Below are 22,979 nucleotides of genomic sequence, written 5' to 3'. Positions count from 1 at the left end.
ACACCACTCTCTCCTCATATAGTTGGCTGTATCTTGGAAAGTATTGATCTTGCATCAAAACAATTTTACAGGGTGTCTTCTGGATAACATGAGTACACCTGTATATTTTTTTAGAATTTTTTTAGACTGAAGTGCAGGGGGTTTCTGGAAAGTCATTTGATTTGACAAAGAATGATCCTGTACTAAATCCGGTGTCTGATATCTGCCTGTTTTTGTCAGCTGAATTCCTAGACTGGTTTACATCACATATTTCACTAAGGCTTATGCTGCTAGCAACGTTTCTGTAATTTCTGGGACAATATCTGAAAGCTTGTTAATATGTAGAGCATGCTTGAAAACAGTGTTGTATACTGGATCCTGTCAGTCTGTGTAACAATAGGGTGTGAGTGCAGAAATGTTTGATCCTTGATCAGTTACCCAGATGACTTTGTTCATAACAATAGAATCAAATCCAAGCTCATGCACAAGCTGCCAATGCAGCTCTCTCTGTATGTTACCTGTTTTTGTTTCTTAGCAGAGGTAAGCACTCTGCTTTTAAGCTTGTACTCTGGTGTAACACAGTGGCAGGTAATTGTCAGGTAACTGACCTTACAGTAATCATCTGTCCACATGTCTGGGGTCATTCCGAAATTAATCTCAGACACGATCGTTGACATTTATCTGTTAACATCCTGTCTTTTCGTCGTTGACATTTACCAGAGATGGCAGTAGGATCTGGTAGCACACTTTAGGCTGGAACTCTAACCATGGTGAGGTCCCAAAATTATAAGTTCCTCTGTCTTTTGCGATTGTGTTGTACATTTATGTACCTCTGTTAATTGGATATGACTTGCATCGATTTTGTTGCCTTCGGACATTTCAGCCAGGTTGCGGGTACCAAATGATGTGACGCTTGAATTTATATCACACAGTTCACATAGGTCACTTGCCTTTGTTCATCAGACATTCCTGTCCTCATGTAGAAAGAGAGAGAGACTGTGACAAAATAGCGTTTTGGATTCTGTATAGAAAACATTGTTCTACATGTCTATGTGGTTCCTATCTTCAATATTTCAGTGTTTTTTAGAACATCTTGAGATGTCATGATATCAAGTGCTGCATTTTGTGCCAAATTATAATTTTAATGGTACCTTAAAATGTTGAAAAAAAATACCATTAGTTGAAATACATTTTTGACTGCTTTCAACTGCTATTGATCAGATTTTTAACCTCAGTGGTTGCACTTAATATTTTAATTTCATAATGGCATTTGTTATTTTACTTAAAATTTAAATGTGTTTGCGTTTGCCTGTACTTTTTAAACTGGATTCTATCATTCTGTCAGTTTTTTTCTTTCAGCAACACTTCATAATTTTGGCCAGCATTCATTTATTAAGTCTTCCAGTTTTCCAAACCTTATTATTCAGTCACATTAATTTAACAAAAATTATTTGACTATGTAAATTTTAACTGCTATTCGTAAGCAGCAATTAAAATGTAAATGAAATGAAATTTCTCAAAATGAGTTTGAATCACACGTTATTCTAAGATATTTGTTTTCCTCCCACATCACTTGCGATAAATATTAAAGGAAAATTAGAAGTAAAGAGGGTCTCAGCTGTCATTAATGAAGCCAATGATTTATATGATAAAGTAAAGCCTTTTAAAAATTGATTCCTTCTGGAGATTATACATCATTTTAGTGTGTGTGTTCCTCCCCACCAAAGAAAAGGCTTATTTAGTATGAGCTTTGTGTTAGTGTTGTATACCTGGTGTGTTTGAGGTCCTTGTGAGAAGCTTTCTCTTTACCAGCCTGTTTACATTCTCTTGAGTCATGAGCTGTGAAAATACACAGAAAGAATAGGCTAACATCATCTTCTTAGGCATGGTTGCTTCACTGACTTACCATAATTGGTGGCATAGCTTATCAAAATAAGTTCACCTTGGATTAGAACCACTGTTTTTTTATAGTCTGAGAGAAGCCTGTTGATGGGATTTGGACATGTAGTTAGGAAATCGCATAGGAGTTTCCACAGTTGGATCTACCACATGCAAGAAGGATTATGTGTTGTTGGCTTTGCTTGGAAGCCTTTGCAATTTTTTTTTTTTTAGTACTTTAATTCAACTTTTATTGAATTTATTTAAAAGCCTGTAACATTCCATACAGTCAAGTCAAACTTAACAAAACTAAATTCAATTCAACCCTCATCCTTCAGAAAGAGAGGAAGGCCAACAGCTGGAGTACAAAAATTTAAAATTAGTAGAAAGAGAAAGGAGTCCTTCTCCCGAATATAAATGCTTATTCTACAATGCTATTGATTAGATCCTGCCAGGTAGATAAGTCTACGTGCTAGTAGTAAAGTTGAGGCAATTACTGAATTTTCTGAAATGTTGAGTAAGAGATCCTTTCCCCACTGTACTCTGGGATATTTAAAAGGAAGGAGCTTGGAAGTGGTTTTATATCCTTCTTTATAAAAGCGGTCGGGATTGTCCTTCCGTCCCGTGAGTGCTACGCAGGCGCAGAGTTTCACACATGCCCTGTCCATTTTGCAATGCACGATGGGATTTGTAGTTTCGTTTTTCCTGGTAAAAGATATTTTCTACTCCAGACTGTGCGATTCCGTCTTCTTTCTTACTATATAAAAGTGATCGGGATTGTCCTTTTGTCCCGTGAGTGGAAAGCGTAGCGGTATTCCGCTTATCACAGACTTACTTCTTGCAGCTTGCGGTACGAAGCGACATGATGTGAGCAGAGTTCTGGTGCTCCCATCGTTCCCTTGCTTTTGTGCGCGATGCACTGGAAAAATAGACAAAATTATGTCTCTGGAAATAATTAATGTTGATGGAGTACAAATGCCTCACCGCGTAGTAAATATCAGGGGGGTTCAAAAGGGCGACCTCAATATAGAAAAAAAGCTTAAATTTCATCACAAAAATAAACTATGAGTATTAAAGTAATACCGCTCAAATGCAATATAACCAAATTAATGAGTTTGTATAAAATATCAAATTGATCTACATATTGAATTGCCTTAAGAAATGGTCAACTTAAAAGTCGGTCGCCTTAAAAGGCGGGTCAGCCTAGTATTATAGAAATGCTGTCTTAGTCTTCAAGATTGATTAATATCTCTTCTAGAAAAAATATAGGTGGGAGGTGTGGAAAATTGGGCAGATTTCTTTTAGCAAAGTTTCTAATTTCTAATGGGAAACTAAATTTAGAGTGTAATTGTTCATGAGATGCAAAGACATTATTTGCAAATTGTTCAAGAGGAGCTAAAGATTGCTTGTTTAGGTAAGGTTAAGGTATTCTGGTCTACTCAGCTTAGTGTGTTACCACCACAATCCTACTCCAGCTGAACACATGCAGATAACTTACAAATTAAAAGGCCTGTTATTGTAATGTCCATTGGTGTATGCGCTTCTTGTAGCACTCCCATTTTGCGTTTGTTTTAATCTACAGCACTTTACTCATGCAAATTAGATGCTCTTTATAGTAATTCTGACATGTATTTTTAACTAAATTAACTTTTTCTAATCACATTTTATTGCAGGATTAATTGCTTTTTATTGGAATGTTTTTTTTCCATATTATGACAATTCTCTCCATGAAAGATTCAGTACCAAATAAACTTTTTTTTTTTTTTTTTTAAAGCAACAGAAAAACCTTGAAGGATATGTCGGTTTTGCAAACCTACCAAATCAAGTGTACAGAAAGTCTGTCAAAAGGGGTTTTGAATTTACATTGATGGTAGTAGGTAAGTTTTTTTTTTTTTTTTCTTTTTTTTCGTCTTTCACCTTTTTCTGAAAGATTTGAAAAAAAAAATGTACTAAAATGTGTTGTGAAGAGAGTGTACATTGTAATTATTTAACATTATGAAAAGTGAAACACAAAAAAATCTGTGAAATACCATACCATGCCTGGACTAACACAATGCCAAAATTGGAGACAGGTAAAGCAAACAAATGTTTGTTTGAATGCATTTGTGTTATATTTGATGAGTTGCATGTGATCTTACAGCCCTAAAATTAAGGCATTATAGCAGAAGTAAAAATATGTTGAAGAAAAACGTAGTCATTAGCAAACTCAGCGTGTTTTTTTATAAAAAAAAGAGACCTGTTGTACTCTTCACCTCACTACTTGTCGTCTTCCATGGCAAACTTTCAGTGCCAGGGGTACAGTATAATCTAGGGTATACCTCAAAATAATCTCCAAGGGTAGTTAATAACATTATTGAATGTTTTTACCCAGATACAAATTGATTTCTCTGTTCTGTAGACAACCTGGAGATGATCACTGAAAAAAGGGTCATACGATTATTTGTAATGTTAGCTCTTTTGTACTTAACAAGCTGTATACTTGGAAGAAATGGGATAAATGTAATTTACTTCAGCACATAAAGAATACAACTTTTTAGGCTGTTAACAAATATTATTGACAGTGTTAAAACAGGTAATCCTCCACAGTCAACCACACTGGAGGATACCATTCAATCCATAAATACAATTAAAAAATGTGCCAACTCCTTGCAGACCCTAGCACTGTGAGGTGGGAATGACAGCTCTGTACTATCACTCCTTGGCTGAAACATTTGTACTAAACTTTACATTGATCAAACCTAACTGTATTCCTATAGCATTTATTTGGTTATTGATACATGATTGCATGCTACGCACACACTCAGACTCTCCCTCTCACTTGCTATCACTAGATTTCTGAAACATTTGTATAGCAAGCAAAATCTTTGTGAAGTAACACAATAATTATTCAGAATATATATTTTTTTCTTTTAAGTGGCCAGTGTGAGCTTCCGTATGATTCATTGTGTATGCCAGCATTAAGGGTTTGACCACAGTAAATGTCAAAACTCCATTCACAATGACTGTTGTATGTTGTCAAATGAACAGTGGCAATATCTTTACCTAAAGATCATGTTACCAAGAATCTTTGATAAAATGTATTGCGTCCATTTTACTTTTATTTACATTAGGAAGTTTAGTATATATATATATATATATATATATATATATATATACAACTACTTATCTTGACCAACAACTGAATAAGCATGTCAAAAATGGATGGATTTTTCAACAGTGCCGATTAAACCTGGCTGAAGTATATCATCACTTAATTAAATCATTTTGTATCAGCAATTTTGGATGTGCTGTCACAAAAAATATCACACCACAAGTGGTCAAAGCTTACTTTAAAAGGACACAATGGTAATACTGCCTTGTAAATAACCACTTTAAATCTTTATTTAATAAATTATATTTAAACTACCTTGTCTACCAAATATGGCACCTACTACATTTAACTATAGAGTACCTTTAAATCAAATGTCACAGTTTATCTTAATTTAAAAAGTAGTAGAAAAAAGTAAAAAAAAATATCAGTGGAACAATTGATTGATAGCTACAATAAAATTTTAAATCAAGGAAACCAGACGTCTAGTTATCAGATTAAACAGCTGTAAATCCTGCCATTGACATGGTGAGACGCTGAGCAAGTCGCTTCACCCACCTGTGTTCCAATTCGAAAATCAAAAGAAATGAAACTAATTGTACCTCAGAGTTGTAAGTCACTCTGGGTAAGGCATTGGCCAAATAAATAAATAAATATAAATGAAAGTTTCAGAATTAGCAAATGTACAGTGATTTACAAATGTAAAAATTGTATAAAGGAATATACTGTAACAAATCTCACTTTTATCTCCTCTCTTACTGTACCCTGGTAAATCCATTGAAAGCAATCACTGGCCTCAACATTTTGCTGCCATTACATCCGCAATATCATGAGTGCTTTTTATTCAATTGAAATTTAAGAAATGGGTGTATTTTCATCTTGGTGTCATCTGCTTCATATAAGATTATACTTGGTAATTAATTTATTATCTGAACCCAGCCACAAGACAGGAGCGCACACTGAATGGGCACTAATGAGAGGCAGGGATAACCACTGCACCACCATATTCAATTAAAATTTATCCAGCCAGATTGCTAGTCGTCCATTCCATCCATCATTTTTTAATTTGCTGTTCACATTTATGGAGCACTTGTGACTTTTCTGGCAGCATCGGGCACAATACATGAATGAGCTGTGGTCATACTAGTACATCTCTGTACACTTAACTTGCAGCAAGCTTGGGACACTTTAGCAGTCAGTATTCATATAAACTTGATTTCTGGACAATTTGTAATTATATTATGTTTATCATAAATATTCATTATTTATCCATATTTTAGCAAAACAAAGTTGTATACTTGATTATTTTTAAGTATTTACTTAAAGGTTATATTCTTTGTCAGCAGTGTGTGATGTGCCAGAATCCAAAGAAAATGTACTTTTTATTCAGACTTTAGGAGGAGACTTTCTAAATGCAGTGGCATTTTTCTGGGTTTTTTTGGTTTTGGGTGGGAAACTTCCTGCTGTTTCATTCATTAAGTCAGATTTGAGAGCAGTACAGTAATGAAGCGCACCCATACTTGGATGATTCTGAAAGGGTGTAGGGACAGACATTTCCTTTTCCATAAAGCTTGGTCAGAAATTTCTGTATTACATCATTTCCTCTTTAGTCTGTCTATTAAACATCTTGGTGTTTCCAGCAAGATGTAAATAATTAGTGACTTAAGTGGCATCTGGTCCAGTTTTTTTTCAGAAAGCACACACCACAAAAGCCATTACATAATATATGTTTATGTATAGGTTTATGTGTATACAATAGACATAAGCAATATGTATTTAAAGTTTTTGTCTTGGGGACTTGTATGAAGTGGAGATATTCTATCATGTCATACTCCATATTCCTTCTTTGATGTGTACAGGGCTATTTTAGTATGCAATTTCATGTAACAACTTTAAAATTGTTTGTTTCTTTTATTTTGCAATCTACATTTTAAACACAATTGTGAGACATTTTGCTTGAATCTAAGCACTAGCTTAGTTCTGTTCTGTAACTCACATGAGGGAGATGAGCATTGGATACTCAGTAAACTATTCTGGATATGATGATAAAAACCTAGTCTTGTTTTAAAATACAGTACCTTGGGAAACATTCTGACGAATTCTGTTCTCTTAACGAAGCCTACACATTTTCTGTGATATTTTTATTTCATAGCACTAAAACTCAAAGTGTAGTCTCTTAACATGTTACTGTTCAGGTTGGAGAAATGTCTTTAGTGGTAAATGCCCATTCAACAGTTTTAAAGCATGGCTATGGGCACCTGCTTGCTTGCACTTGCAGAGAGAGATATGGATATTTTATCTATACCTGCCTCAGGCCCAATGACACAAATAAGTTGTACTTGTCAAAGTACCTGTGCAAACATTGCTGAGTAAATGTACATGTATATTTTCTCATGAGAGTTGATTGAGAAAGCAAAATGTTTAATTGGTAGATTCTTAATGCTGCTGTTGATGTAACTTTGAGGATGCTGGTTTATGTTAGTGACTTTTGACAGAAATACTTGCTGAGCATTACTACTTTTGTTAAAAAAAACTTTTCAGAACTTCTCATGCTCTGAAATAGTATCAGTGAATTGAGTTGAACTTGGGGGTGCATCTTCAGTTTTGTTAGATACTGTACATAAGCGGTAACCTTCCTCAACAGACAGAATATTGTGCAGTGATTTCCATATACTGTACAGAAAAACCTTCATTATCTGTCATTCAATTAGCTGTCATTCTCCATTAACCATCAGGGCCAAAAAAAAAAAATGCACACGCCAGCGCATACCTATACTGTTGTGCACTGTGTTGCGAGCTTTCCGCATTAGAACAACTTTCCCTTGTGCTAGTGTGCAGTTTTCTTCCCCAGCATCACAGTGTCAGTTACATATCTTCAGTTTTAATAGCATTTTGTAACTTTTCTCTTTTGTTATAATTCATCTATACTAATAAAAGGCAAAGCACTCACTTGCTCACTCACTCACTCACTCATCACTAATTCTCCAACTTCCCGTGTAGGTAGGCTGAAATTTGGCAGGCTCATTCCTTACAGCTTACTTATAAAAGTTGGGCAGGTTTCATTTCGAAATTCTACGTGTAATGGTCATAACTAGAAGCTATTTTTCTCCATTTACTGTAATGGAGTTGAGCTCGAAAGTCGTGGGGGGCGGAGTTTCATGTGACATCATCACGCCTCCCACGTAATCACGCAGTACGTAGAAAACCAGGAAGAGCTCCAAAAAGCGCTGAAGAAAACATACATTATATAATTAAGAAGGCAGCAAAACAATTAGAAGCGAGCGAGTGACATATAAACCATATTCAGCGGCTGACATGAACTGACACAGTGCGCAGACAAAAAGCAACAGTTCCAAAGAATGCTGAACAAAAACTGAATTATACTGCTACGCTCAAATAGACAAACCACATGCCGTGGCGCAATAGTAGAGGCTTCGTCTCTAGCACCGGCTTCCGAGGTTAGATTCCAGAGAGGGGATGCACTGAGTATGTACGCGCGCTTCCCGATACATTTTAGACTCGCATTCCCTTGGTTTGAGACGTATGAAAAAATATGCGGTTAACGCAGAAAGACAGATCACCAGTTGAAGCTTTATGAATAATGGATACTTTATTCGTGATCAATGATTGTTTTGGTAAAGCCATACTCAGTGTATTCATTAGATGAACGGTAAAAAGTAAGAGTGAGGGGAGGATGACTTATTGAGGCACACAGGCAAAACCACAATAGCACGCGGGCTCGATGTACCGTAGTGCGCGTCAACTCGATCTGAATTGCGCGATCACATTTGAAAAAATATATCTTTTCAAGTTCTATTTAGTCCATATGTGTCAAACTCAAGGCCCGCAGGCCACATCCGGCCCCGCGTGTAATTATATCCGACCCGCGAGATCATTTTATATACAGTAATCCCTCCTCGATCGTGGGGGTTGCGTTCCAGACCCTGCCCCCGCGATAGGTGAAAATCCGCGAAGTAGAAATCATATGTTTGTATGGTTATTTTTATATATTTTAAGCCCTTACAAACTCTCCCACACTGTTTAGAAATATTCTCTGCACAGTTATACAGTAAACACTTATTTATCGTGGTTAATCCGCTCCAGACAGATAAATGAATTTCCACGAAGTAGGATTCTTTATTTATAAATCTTTACTTATAAATATTTGCGCAGTTAGAGCATAGAAAACCTGTTTACGACTTTCTAAATACGATTTTAACATTATTAGAGCCCTCTAGACATGAAATAACACCCTTTAGTCAAAGGTTTAAACTGTGCTCCATGACAAGACAGAGATGACAGTTCTTTCTCACAATTAAAAGAATGCAAACATATCTTCTCTTCAAAGGAGCGACATGAGCAGAGAATATCAGAGAGAGAAAAGTAAACAAAAATCAATAGGGCTGTTGTGCTTTTAAGTAAACGAAGCACCGCGCGATAAAACCGCCGCAGTGAAGGGATCAATGTGAAGGTAGTCTGTTCAACATTTTTTAGAGGAGCGTCTGTATCTTCTAAGCAAACAGCCCCTCTGCTCACACACCCTCTGTCAGGGGCAGAGTAAAGCAAACACTCAAAAATCAATACGGGCTGTTAGAGCTTTGAAATGTGCGAACGTGTATCATTGAGGAGTTTTATTTAATATGTAATACATGCTCTGATTGGGTAGCTTCTCAGCCATCCGCCAATAGAGTCCCTTGTATGAAATCAACTGGGCAAACAAACTGAGGAAGCATGTACGATAAATTAAAAGACCCATTGTCCACAGAAAGCCTCGAACCAGCTAAAAATCCGTGATATACATTTAGACATGCTTACATTTAAAATTCGCGATAGAGTGAAGCCGCGAAAGTCGAAGCGCGATATAGCGAGAGATCACTGTATTATTGTTATTAATGGCCCGGGGATATGAAGCGCTGGTAATACAATAAACTACAGATCCCATAATGCAGCGCTTCAACTGCCTTGCCGAACACTTACCGCGTCAATCAAGTCTAGCTTATGATGCTGCAAGTTACTGCGAAGCTAGCCCACACGATGCCGAAGAGAAAAGGTGATTCTGAACATAGAGCCTTTAAAAACCGATGGGAGGCTGAGTATATGTTTACTGACATTGCCGGTAAACCCGTGTGTCTCATTTGTGGAGCTAATGTGGCTGTAATTACAGAATTTAATCTAAGACGGCACTATGAGACAAAACATCAAGATAACCTGAAAGACCTGAATGCATTGCACAAGATACAGAAAGCAGAAGAGTTAAAGAAGAATCTGACACTTCAGCAGACGTTTTTACCCGTGCAAAATCACAAAGTGATTTCAAGTGAAGCTACTTTTATGGGAGACACAAATGCACCAGTGCAACTTGCCCCACTTTCCCTGTTGCCAAGTAATGTCGAACCAAGTCGGCACAACAGTGTTCCCAAATACGCACTTTGCTGATAAACTGAGCACACTGCGCACTGAGTTCGCACGGCACTTTGGTGACTTTGAAGAACAAAAAAAGAATTTTGAGTTGTTTCGCAACCCATTTGCTGTCGATGTGGAAACTGCACCTGTGCAGATTCAGATGGAGGTGATTGAGCTGCAGTGTAATAGCACACTTAAGGCAAAGTACGATACTGCAGGGCCCGCACAGTTTATTCACTCCATTCCCGCAAAAATGCTCCAGCTCCGTCTACATGCGGCTCGAACCTTGTGCATGTTTGGTAGCACATATCTGTGTGAGAAGCTCTTCTCAGTCATGAAGACTAACAAAACAGCACACAGGAGTCGCCTCACTGATGAGCACCTGCAGTCCATCCTGAGAATCTCCACAACACAGAACCTCACACCAAACATAAACAAACTTCTTGCCAAAATAAGATGCCAGGCGTCCAAATCTGATAAAATAACATAAGAGCAAAGACAACTGAATGATTTGTTACTGCTGAAAAGAACAAATTTTATTTATATTTCCAGGTTTTGTTATGCACCATGTTCATATTTGAATTTGTATAATTTAGACAGGATATATTTTTATGGAGAGCAAAATATTATAGTTATATAGTTATTTAAGGTTTGTGTTGATTTATTCCGGAATAATATTCTGTCAACTAAATAAATTCCTTTTATTTAAAATTTAAATAGAACTTGAACATATACGATAGTTGTGTGTGTGTGTGTGTGTGTGTATGTATATAAAGTGGTGTGAAAAACTATTTGCCCCCTTCCTGATTTCTTATTCTTTTGCATGTTTGTCACACAAAATGTTTCTGATCATCAAACACATTTAACCATTAGTCAAATATAACACAAGTAAACACAAAATGCAGTTTTTAAATGATGGTTTTTATTATTTAGGGAGAAAAAAAAATCCAAACCTACATGGCCCTGTGTGAAAAGTAATTGCCCCCTGAACCTAATAACTGGTTGGGCCACCCTTAGCAGCAATAACTGCAATCAAGCGTTTGCGATAACTTGCAATGAGTCTTTTACAGCGCTCTGGAGGAATTTTGGCCCACTCATCTTTGCAGAATTGTTGTAATTCAGCTTTATTTGAGGGTTTTCTAGCATGAACCACCTTTTTAAGGTAATGCCATAGCTCCAAATTCCGGTGTTCCATTTTGCGTGACGCACAACCAAAAACACAACTTCGCTAATAGCAGTCACAAAAATCACGTAGTTAACGGGAGGAGTTGAAACTCGCACTGAGCTATGGGAGGGTACTGATACACGTGCTCTATCAAGGACAACAGCGCAGCGTTGCCAGATCGCTTGCAGTGTTGCCAGTCTCATGACTTTTCTGCCATACCTCGTATAGATATATAGATATACAGTAATCCCTCGCCATATCGCACTTCGACTTTCGTGGCTTCACTCTATCACGGATTTTATGTGAAAGCATAACTAAATATATAACGCAGATTTTTCGCTGGTTCTGTGGACAATGTGTCTTTTTACTTCCTGTACATGCTTCCTCAGTTGGTTTGCCCAGTTGATTTCATACAAGGGACACTATTGGTGGATGACTGAGAAGCTAACCAATCAGAGCACACAGTTAAGTTCCTGCGTGCTAAATGCAGTGTTAACCAGGAAGTCTTGTCTCGCTCATTCAGCATCAACGTGTTTCGCTGTGTAAAGAATTGTGCTCTTTTGTGTTTATCTTTGTGCATAGTCAAGCCCTTCATTATGGCTCCAAAACGATCTGCTACTGCTTCAGGGACCGTGCCCAAGCGCAAACAGAAGATTGCCGAAAAGGTAAACGTTTTGGATTTGTTGAAGGCTACGATTCTTTTTTTTAAAAAGTAGGAAAGGAATATAAGATCTACGGCCGCAGTGTCCTTTTAACCAGGGTGCAAAACGAGTTGTAAGTGGATGTAATAAGGCAGTAGTCTGGATGGAATCTGCTTTAGGGTTTGGATTGAAGACTGCCAGAAGAAGAACAACGGCAGTGCTACACAATCGCTTGAAGTGGCTCCTTTAAAGACTGTAACGCTCTCCTTTGTTGTGCAGTAAAATTAAACTCATTGTTATCGGATAAGTCATCATGTCATTGTTGGTGAGTAACCATTATTAATTTTCTACTTACAGTACTTAGTACATGTACGTACGTTTAGTGTCACTGTACACACATTTACTGTATACTATTTTTCTTGCATTGTACGTATTTATTGCTGGTGGCCTGTCTATCGTAATGGCTGTAACATATGTGATATCGGAGACACTTGATCTTTAAAATAATTAGGTTTTACTGTATATAAACAGTGTGTATATATATAATTTCAATGAATCTTACCTAATATCTAAGAGAATACAAAGCAATTATGCTGTATAACTCTGCAGGGAATATTTATAAACAGTGTGGGAGAGTTTATAAGGGCTTAAAATATATAAAAATAACCATACAAACATATGGTTTCTACTTCGCACTTCGCGGATTTTCACCTATCGCGGGGGGGTCTGGAACGCAACCCCCGCGATCGAGGAGGGATTACTGCATATAGATAGGTAGATAGATATATAGATAGATATATAGATAGATAGATAGATATGACAACAACACTCATATCAATGACAAAACAATTACATTAACAATCAAGTTACGTTACTTTTTAAATTTTTCCTTTTCTTTTTCATAACTTCTTTAACACACTACTTCTCCGCTGCGAAGCGCGGGTATTCTGCTAGTTTTGTTTATAAATTCTATAATGTTTTGTTAATATTTTGGGACATGTAAGCAGCTTGTGATGTTCTGTACAGGAGCAGAAAGGGTGGAATGTAAGTGGAGGAACTGGGTGAAAGGCTTCTGTTCTGAGTTAGGAGAAGGAAGTTACAGCATATGGAAGTTTTGAGTAGGGAGACAGGAGACAAGCAGGAGTGTTTGCTATATAGAGGAAAAAAGATTGCAAGTGGCAGGAGATAAACTGATTAGTAGGGAAAGTTTTCTTGTATTGTTTTGGAGGTGTGCTCTACGGAGATCTACCCAGATAATGGCATATACGACAGGGCACTGTTTGTTACAGAATAAAGACTCCAATAAAATATAGAAAAGTCTAGTACCTCTAAGTTGTATTTGCTTATTACGCTGGTTGTTAAAATATTATATGAATTTAATTTTATTAAAATGATATTTTGTTAATATAAGTATGTTTTGTAGATAAATACTACTATTCGTTAAACAAGTCTACTGTATATAATTTTTAAAGTAGTTCTATTATCCGTCTTGTATCTGTCACAGCCTCGGTCCTGACCCCTGACGAATAATCGAGGTTTTGCTGCACATAGTTCCAAAGTTTGATTTTTAGTTTTCTTATGATGTACTTGTCAAATCATAGCAAAATTCTCACTATCTTGCATCACAACATATTGGCATTCGATACTTTTAAAACATAACTTGGATAAATTCAAAATGTGTGTGCACATTAGGCAATGGGTTCATGATAACACTTTCTTATTGTTTGATATGTGGATGTGCCTAAAATAAAAAACATTGATTTTGTCTTGTTTGAACAGTCAGCACTGTAGGATCTTACATTTATTATGTCACCAAAAGTAAAATAATGCATTTAGCCAGCATAAACGGTGCATTCGGCATGCATGTCTGTGTTGGGTTGGTGGTTTGTTTTTTACCGTTTTTTTTCTTTTTTTCTTTCTTGCAGTATAGCCACTTAATGAAGTTTGGTATAGGAGCAGAGCACAATGAAAAGGAAATTGCTTGAAAAAAAAGTGTTTTTTTGTGATCAGTATAAAGATTTCTAAAGTTTTGAATATTCAACATGTGCCGTGTTTTGATCAATGCAGTACTTTTTTTTTCATGTTTTCTTTTGAAGAAAATGTTGCATGTCCACCCAGTTATTTTATTTTCATAATACACAATTTGTGCATTTCAAAATATTTTTTTAAATGTATTTATTGTAAGGAGTTTAAAGGGGTCGGTTTACAAAACCATTAACATGGATTATTTTTCTGGATTATATCTGGATGTAATTTTATCAAGATTTCATTTATACATTACATTAAAAAGTCTTGTGATTTTTGTGTGCAGTTAGAAATTATAATTTTTTATGCTTGTGTTTAAATATGGTCACTTTTTTCCTATTTTTGTGAGTGGTCTACAGTAGCATTTAATGTTTCTCTGAGTCTAGAAATGAAAGGATTGAGCAATGAGAATGTTGTTAACTTCATATGTTACAGTGTGTTCCATGAGGTATTTGGAGTTGGCCATATAAATAAACATTGTTTTTTGGGGAAATATGGAGTGGACCTTATTTTTTTTCTTTTGAGAAATTAATTGTGAAGTCAGTATGGGGCTTATTTGCCATTGTCTTTTTGCTGTTTTATGCTGGGATGGTTATAATCTCAAACTATCCATTTATCTTATCCTCTTTCTTAAACCTTCGGTGTATATTACATTTTTATCTCAAAACATTGTGTTATTGGTAGGTTTTTTTTGTTTTTTTTTGTCCTCTTAAATGTTTTTGCTACAGTGTACTATGACTACTTAAACTGCAATTGGACTTAATTTGTTATTTGAGACAATAAGGATTTCAACAAGGAACTACATGTCTCAGGTTATTCTAGACATCTTCTCATAGTTGAAAAACATTACATTCAGTAATTTATATCATGGCTGTTAGTGTGAAGTAACTTTATAAATGATGTTTATTATAGATTGCCTGAAAGCGGTTTTTGTTGAATTCCATGTGGTGTTGCTTATTTCTAGGAGCTGTGTGGTTAGCTGGACTTGGATACCATATTACTAAATGTAGTTTATTTAAATAAGCCCACTGATTTTCACAGCTGTATAAAATTTCCTTTAAAGGAAATGTGCTGGTATACAGCAGTGCTATGGCCAGGATTTGCCTCTCTGTTGTTTACTGATCCCTATAAAAAGGCTGCATTGCTGTAGATAATATCACACACATATAATATCCTTTATTAGTGAACTTTGCCGCATTTTAGCACAGTTTATTTTCCTTTTGGAAAATTTGTAAATATTTCACCAGTTTATCTGTTCACTTCAAATTTGTATTTTGGTTCTTTCCTTTAAATTTTAGGTTAAGGAAATTAATTTACAGATGTAAGTGATTATGCAGTAGTTAATGAGAATGAATTATATTCTACTTTGGTTCTTAGTGCATTTTTTTGTTTTGCCTACTGTTGCCTCAAATCAAACTGTTTTGTTTACAATACTGTTAAGGTAGTCCAATAAAGATTGTACTGTATTTGTCTTCACCAATGCTCTTGTTGGTCTTAATGCTCAAAAAGATGTACATACTACTCCGAACTAAAGTGTGACTTACAAAGGATTTTTGTTTTACTTTAGTAGAAATAAGTTTTCATCTAAAATAGAGGGTTTAACAATTGAATTAATAAATACGTGTGATAGAATTTATATCGTGTGAAACATAGTTACTATGAACGATTATTAGATCAGTAATAATTTTTTATTTGAAATTTCATTAATATTTCACAATCAACAAGCCATCTAGCTTGGCTGCTCTGTCCCATGTAAATGTGAGTAACCAAAGTATTTTAATCATGCCTGTATTGTTCAGCATAATACAACACATTACATACTGAAACCTCAGATGGGATCATGAACAGAGTTTTTAAGTGTTTATTATTTATTCCGTTAATTCGGCATTAACAATATGAAATTATATACTTGTTAAAAATTACAATTTTCTGCTTTTGATTTTGAACAATAAGGGTTCTTTTGAAGTGCATATTGGTCTCCATTGCCTCCTATTGAGGTAAGCAAAACTGCCTTTCCATCAATTTATGCACAAGAATTAAGAAGAAAGAAGAACTTTAGGTGAACAAATGTATGCATTTTTGTGAAATACTGTAATTGTAAAGGTAATGGCAATCATTTTGTCTTCTATTGAGAGAGGAGTTAAATGGTAAAATGCCTCAATTTTAATATTCGTTTAACTCGTAATCTTTAGTAATATATCCTGTGCTAATGACTTGAAAGTTTTTTGAAAGGTAATTAAACACTTCAATTCAAAATTCTTATTTTACAAAAATTTCCTGTCATGACCATTGGAAAATACTTAAATTTAAAAATACTTCTTGAATATGCAATCAGGGCTTGAATTTCATGTGTGATAGATGTGCGTGATTTCCTCCCATGTAACAAATTGGGAGATTTTATTGGCTTGGGGCAATTTCAGGGTAGAGTTTATAAATAATGGGAGGCTCATCATGGACTTCCTGATTTTATCTGATATAAAAAATATGCATTCACTGGCATGTTGTTATATTATTGCCGCACAAATTACTGAGTAACCAAGATAATTCAGGGTATTTACAAAAAAAATGCTTTCAAACCAGGTGTGTCAGAAAATCACTTTGTCAGGGTTGTGACATTTATTGCAGTGAGATTTGTTTGCATCAGTATATGAAGAAGGCATTAGCTGGTTAATAATGTGTATGAAAACTATACTAAAAGTAAGAGTGAAGTAATTCAAATTTCAAATATCACAAAGCCTGATGTTTTAGTTTTCCAAATCATTTTCTCCTTTTGTAGTATTGTGTGAACTTTAATGTTACTTTTGTGAAATTAGAATTTTTTATTAAGGATTATTTCAGAATTCCTTTAATTTCCTTTTTCTGTTGTCCTCAAGCTACCTTGAGTAAGTGAACAGAGTTTTCTGTGCTTCATGATGTGGTACTAATCCAGAATTAATACAATACTATCCAGAATTAACCATTGAATTGGACGATAAGTGAAGTAATTGGTTCAAACTGGAGACATCACGTTCTCTTGCAAACCGTTCAAAGTTGTGTCATTTGTACCTTCACAACATTTATTTTATTTTTAGATGTTATACTAAAAATATTAAATTGATTTAAAAAATCCATCAAACACCATATATTTAGTGGCTGCTGATTGGTTTTCATAAATTGAATATCCTGTTTTAATAGCAGTGATGGGCGATTCAGTTCATTTTACTGATTTTATTTTTTTTTTCAAACTAAGTGAATAAGATTCATTTAATTTGTTGAATTTAAAAAAAAAACACGTTTTGGGGTCCCAACTAAATAAATCACAATAATTCATGCATCTTGTATATAAACGTGGAAGTGTATGTATGTGTCTGTCTGTCCAGTCCGGACGTGAGAGTCAGGGTAAGGGCTCCACCTCCGAGGATACACAAGCAAGGCCAGCACATCAGCAAAACGAAACCTCTGAAGAAAGAGTCACTCGCTTAGCTGCTAATACAGAAGCGAGGCAAACACATCGACAAAACAGTATTCCTTTTACTTTTCCTCCCGCCGCTAGTACGCAACCAAGGCGAGCCCGTCAGCAAAACCAAACCTCTGAAGAAAGACAAAGTTACTTAGCCGCTAATACGCAAGTGATGCCAGCATGTTGGCAAAATGAAACCTCCTAGGAGAGAGATGCCCAGAGTAGTTCCTTTCAATTACCTGACATCTCTGCATTTCAGTTGTTTTTCTGACGATTTCTGTAGTTTCTAGGACCCCGCACTTTTTATAGCATGGGCTTACACAGCTAGTATTTATATGCATATCATAAATTAAATATTTAAACATACTTCTTATTATATGATGTTTGAAATGCCAGCATAATCAAAATCAGATGATATGTTAGAGAATCATAAGTGACCCAGAATTGTGTGACCCATTCATAGATAAGCGATTCAGTTTACAAATCAAATGAATAACACTCCTGAGACTTGTTCATGGGTAATGATTTACTTTGAATTTAAAAGACTCCGTAAATGGGACATTATCAGTGCAGTCAATGAGCTATAAAAATGTTTGCTTTAATCTAAAGTTAAATTGTAATTATTTGTAGAATACAAAACATTTTTATAAAGTTTTTTTTTTATAAGGTTTAATTTTGTGTGAGTAATTTGTTAAATGTGTAAAGGGACATAAGCATATTGGTTTAATATTACTTTAATATTAGTTTCAGACTTAAAGCATAATTCAAGAGGTGGATGAGAATTCTGAGTCACAGGCAGAACTTGAACTTTAAACATCTACCTGTACTGAGCTGATTTGTTTATGCTCTTGAATCTATTCATTTGACTCTGTGAAAAGAGTTGTTCAAAAAGAAGTCTTTCATAAAGAACAAATCTTTCATGAATTGCTAATCACTATTTAGTAGTCCCTCTAACTGCATCTCTGTGATTATGCACTTCTGTTTACACCTTATATGTTTTATCACTGGAAAGATTCTTCTAGTGTTTCAAAGCATTACAAGTTTAACTTCGCCAATATGAAAGTTTACAAACACTAACTAAATTTTATTTTAATGTGGAAATAGCATTTTACACAGATGTGAATGTCGGCCGAATAATGCAGTCAAGGAGCATTTGAATTCAGCCCAGTGAAAAATGACGGCTGTCCGATTAACTGCGATTTTAGTTCCCTCTCCTTTCTCAGATCGCTTTTTGGAAGGAAGTCAGTTTCGTAGTTTTTATGAACAGTTCGTAAGTGCCTTTTCACATTTTCCTTCTGTGGAATAACAATGATAGATTGACAGATCAGACAAACGCACTTCATTTGTGACATTGTGAGAAAAAAATCCTCTTCCTAGTCCACATCCAGCCCATACCCTCCCCAAACAATTTCTTTTAAATCCCTTCTTTAGTCGATATAAATTGGAAGGCTAGCTAGATCACAGCCAGAGTTTTGCAGTAGCACGCATGTTTGATCATTCGTGCGGGATGACCAGTGTGTTAGAAGAAAGATCTCAGACTGGCCACCCTGTATGTCAATCAAGTGGCAAATGCCATAGGGAGGATAGATGATAGACTAACGTTTTAAAAAAAAAAATTGTTTTGAATGCAACACAATCTACCTGCACTGTCTTTACGATCTACTGGTCTTTAGCGATTGACCCATTGGGCGCCCCTGCATTACACTATAAGGTAAAACTGTCCATTGATTGGTCACATTATCACATTCATACATTGTGCATGAATTGGTATTGAAACGATGAAGTAAATTGAATTGATAAATTGTACATCTTTAATTCCATTGTTGGGTCAAAAGTAACAATAATAAATTTGTTTTTTTGTGTGTGGTTTTTTTTTTAAAAAGAAACTGTTCAGCGTTCAGATTGTCTCATTGTTAATGTTTGATCAGTATTACTCAGGCTAATTAGAAAAGATATTCACGAGACTGTAAATAAAGTGAAAGGAGACAGTATCTTTTGCACTGTGAATGTGAAGCCTTAATAAGGAGGCCATGTATAAGGTCCTGGACAACCTTTTTTTTAATACATTTGCACAGATCATTTCCCATAGTTAGAAGTTAGACTAAGGAATTCAGGCTAATGAGTCTGAGAAGGGGGTTTCTGTATGTATTTACAATGTTGTAGAGCAGGGGTGCCCACACTTTTTCGGCTTGCGAGCTGCTTTTAAAATGACAAGGTCGAAATGATCTACCTACATTAAAAATGCCGTATATATATACTTTAGACATAAAATGTATGTTGTCGTGCCTTGCATAACTGAATAATCTTTATGGCACAATAACAATTCAATACATTTATGGTCACTACAGTATTTGGATTCAATAATCTTCATGTGGGAAAAGGCTGACTCGCATAAATAAGCAGAGCCGAATAATGCAGTCAAGGAGGTAGCTTTTGGAAGGACTTCTTATGCTTAATGATCGAGTGACTCACCCGGAACGATGCTTCGTGTGTCTGCCTTTGCTTTTGAATTCAGCCGAGTGAAAAATGACGGCTGTCCGATTAACTGCAATTTTAGTTCCCTCTCCTTTCTCTATCTCAGATTGCTTTTCGGAAGGAAGTCAGTTTCGTAGTTTTTATGAACAGTTCGACAGTGCCTTTCCACATTTTCCTTCTTTGGAATAGCAATGATAGATTGACAGATCAGACAAACACACTTCAATTGTGACATTGTGAGAGAAAAAAATCCTCTTCCAATTCCACATCCAGCCCATTACCCTTCCCAAACATTTTTTTTTTTTAAATCCCTTTTTTAGCCGATATAAATTGGAAGGCTAACTAGATCACTTATATAACCGGAATTTTGCAGTAGCTCGCGCGTTTGATCGTGCGTGAGGGATGACCAGTGTGTTAGCAGAAAAGAGATCTCAGACTGGCCACCCTGTCTGTCAATTAAATGGCAAATGCCATAGGGAGGATATATGATAGAGTAACTTTTAAAAAACAATTTTTTTTTAATTCAACACGATCTACCGGTCGATTGCGATCGACGTCTTGGGCACCCCTGTTGTAGAGTTTGCATGATGGAGTTTTTATCCCTTATAATTAGCTGGTTGCAAGAGGACACTACTGGTTTGACTTGTTTATATTTGGTCAAAAATCATTAGAATATTTGTTTCCGTAACAATATACCCTGATAAGCTTATTAGGAAATGGATGGATTGTCGAGTGGACAATTGTAATCCTGTCCATTATATTGACAGAATTATTTGAAATTTCTTTTCTGTAATTTTTAACTCTCTAATTTAATAACTTGATTCTACATATTGAAAGTGTTTGCATATCACAATTGACTGGTCACATCATCACACCCTCAAGGTTTGAATAAATCGTGCAGTTTTATTTTTGAACTAATACTATAGTGGCTGACTCTTGAGCAAATGAGTGTGCAGTTCAGAAAAGCATCTGCTTTTGTGAAGCATGCCATATAAAAAAGATCTCAGATATCCCCAAGATCAACACATTTTGATTTGCATAAAGCTGCAAAGTAATTTTAAAAAGTTTAGATATTCATAGGACTACAGTCAGATATTTTGTGTGTAAATGGTGATGATTTCTTATTGTGGCTATTCCCCTTAGAACTGGGTGCCCAGCCAAGATGAGTGAAAAGGCACAATGCTCAATGAGGTAAACAACCTTAGAGCAATAGCTCAAAACTGGATAGGATCAGGTTAATATTTCCGTTCATTAGTCTGCTATACACAAAACATTGAAAGGTGTCATGGCAAGACAACAAGGAGTAAGCTTTTTCTCTCAAAATAAAATGTATGCCTGAAGTTTGCCAAAGACTACCATGACTCTTCAAATCACTATTGGAAAAATGTTTTTTGAACTGATAAAGCTAAGGTAAAATTCTTCAGTAAGAACAGCAGTATGTATGAAAACATCTCATTCAGTGTTGTCTAAAGTTTCGGAATATCTAAGTATTTAATCATTTTCAATAATTGTTTTTCATTGTATCGATTCTACAACCTACAATACAAATGTACTTCGTTTGCTCTGATTTTTGCCAATTGAGCCTCGTAGACTATTAATCGGCATGGCTAGATTTGCAGCCCCACTGCATACCACTTAGGTGTTAATAAGACAGCAGCTTAAACTGTGTCTGGGCCTTCACCAGCTCTAAATTAACAGAGGTCAGCCAGAGTGGCATCTGGAAGTACTTAGGCTTTCTGAAAAATGGGGATTGAAAACCACAAGATATATGCAACCCAATATACAAGAGTCAATAAAAGGCATCTGAAGCGTTATCTTATTAATGTACAGTATCTAATTCAGAAGAAAGTATAAACCTGTAAACTGTAGCATTTGAAATTGAGATGTGATGTTTATTTTTTCTTAAAGGTTAAAACTTTGTTTTTGTAGTCCATTAAGCATTTAATGCATCAAAACGGGTCTGCAATTATTTGCAGTCTTATTCTCTGTTATTTATTTAGGGGCATCACTCTTTAGCACTACAAGTCTGTGGCACCCTTGATTTTTTTTTTTTTTGCTGGCAAGAAAACAAGGGGTAATCTGCTGCTCTCAAAATAAAACATTATTACATGCCTGAATGCCTGAAGTCTACCAAAGACCACTGTGACACTCCATAACACTATTGGACAGATGTTAGTGTGTTACTTTGTTTTATTTTATTATGTGCAGTTTTAAACTTTTATATCCTCACAGTATATTATGTTGGGAGCTATAACTTTAGTTCTTCATTGCATAAACAGTGGTGTTACTCCTATGTGTGCTCATACACTGTATTTAGTATGTCAGACCTCTTGCATTTTGCACACTGAGGCTTTCTTTGTGTGATGTTGTGCTATATAAGGAAAGTTATTGTTAAATATTTTTAAATTTCAGGAATAAAGACTTGAGTTATATAGTAAAATTGAACTTAAAAACTCTAATTACCATAGTCATTCTGTTTGTGACTAAAATGTTGTACAAGGCAATTCTTGAAAAACAAGCTTAAATGACCAGAACATAAGACATTTTTAACAAAGTACTTATCTGTTCAGGGAAGCTCCAGTTACAAAAAACATTTTTAAATGTTTTGTAATAATAAATAATTTGACATGGAAAAATATTTTTTTGCTCTTTACATTTGTTTAAAAGTTTCATTAAGCAGATGCAATTTCAAATGTATCATTAAATAACATCCTAAGCACATTTTTATTTTAATTCTGTAGTAAAAATAATTTCATATCAAGTATAACAGATGTTAGGATTTCTGTGAGATGGTAGTGGATGTAGTGGTTAAGGCTTTCAACCTTTGTAAGTTGCCTTGAATAAATGTGTCAGTCAAGTAATAAGTCGAGTAGTTAACATATCACA

At 35.4% G+C, this 22,979-nt stretch overlaps 1 protein-coding gene across 5 annotated transcripts in view; it reads left to right on the top strand.

Moving 5' to 3' along the window:
- sept7a (septin 7a) overlaps positions 1-22,979 on the top strand; it is a 132,494-nt gene that overhangs the window by 60,984 nt on the left and 48,531 nt on the right. For all 5 annotated transcript variants that reach the window (XM_039737689.1, XM_039737688.1, XM_039737690.1 and 2 more), the window contains one exon: positions 3,632-3,734. In XM_039737689.1, coding sequence (XP_039593623.1) covers positions 3,632-3,734 — 103 coding nt within the window. The remainder of the gene's footprint in view (positions 1-3,631; positions 3,735-22,979) is intronic.

This window comes from Polypterus senegalus, chromosome 15 (assembly GCF_016835505.1).
Source record: "Polypterus senegalus isolate Bchr_013 chromosome 15, ASM1683550v1, whole genome shotgun sequence".
In the NCBI taxonomy this organism is placed as follows: Eukaryota; Metazoa; Chordata; class Cladistia; order Polypteriformes; family Polypteridae; genus Polypterus; species Polypterus senegalus.
This window is presented reverse-complemented; position numbering and strand designations above follow the sequence as displayed.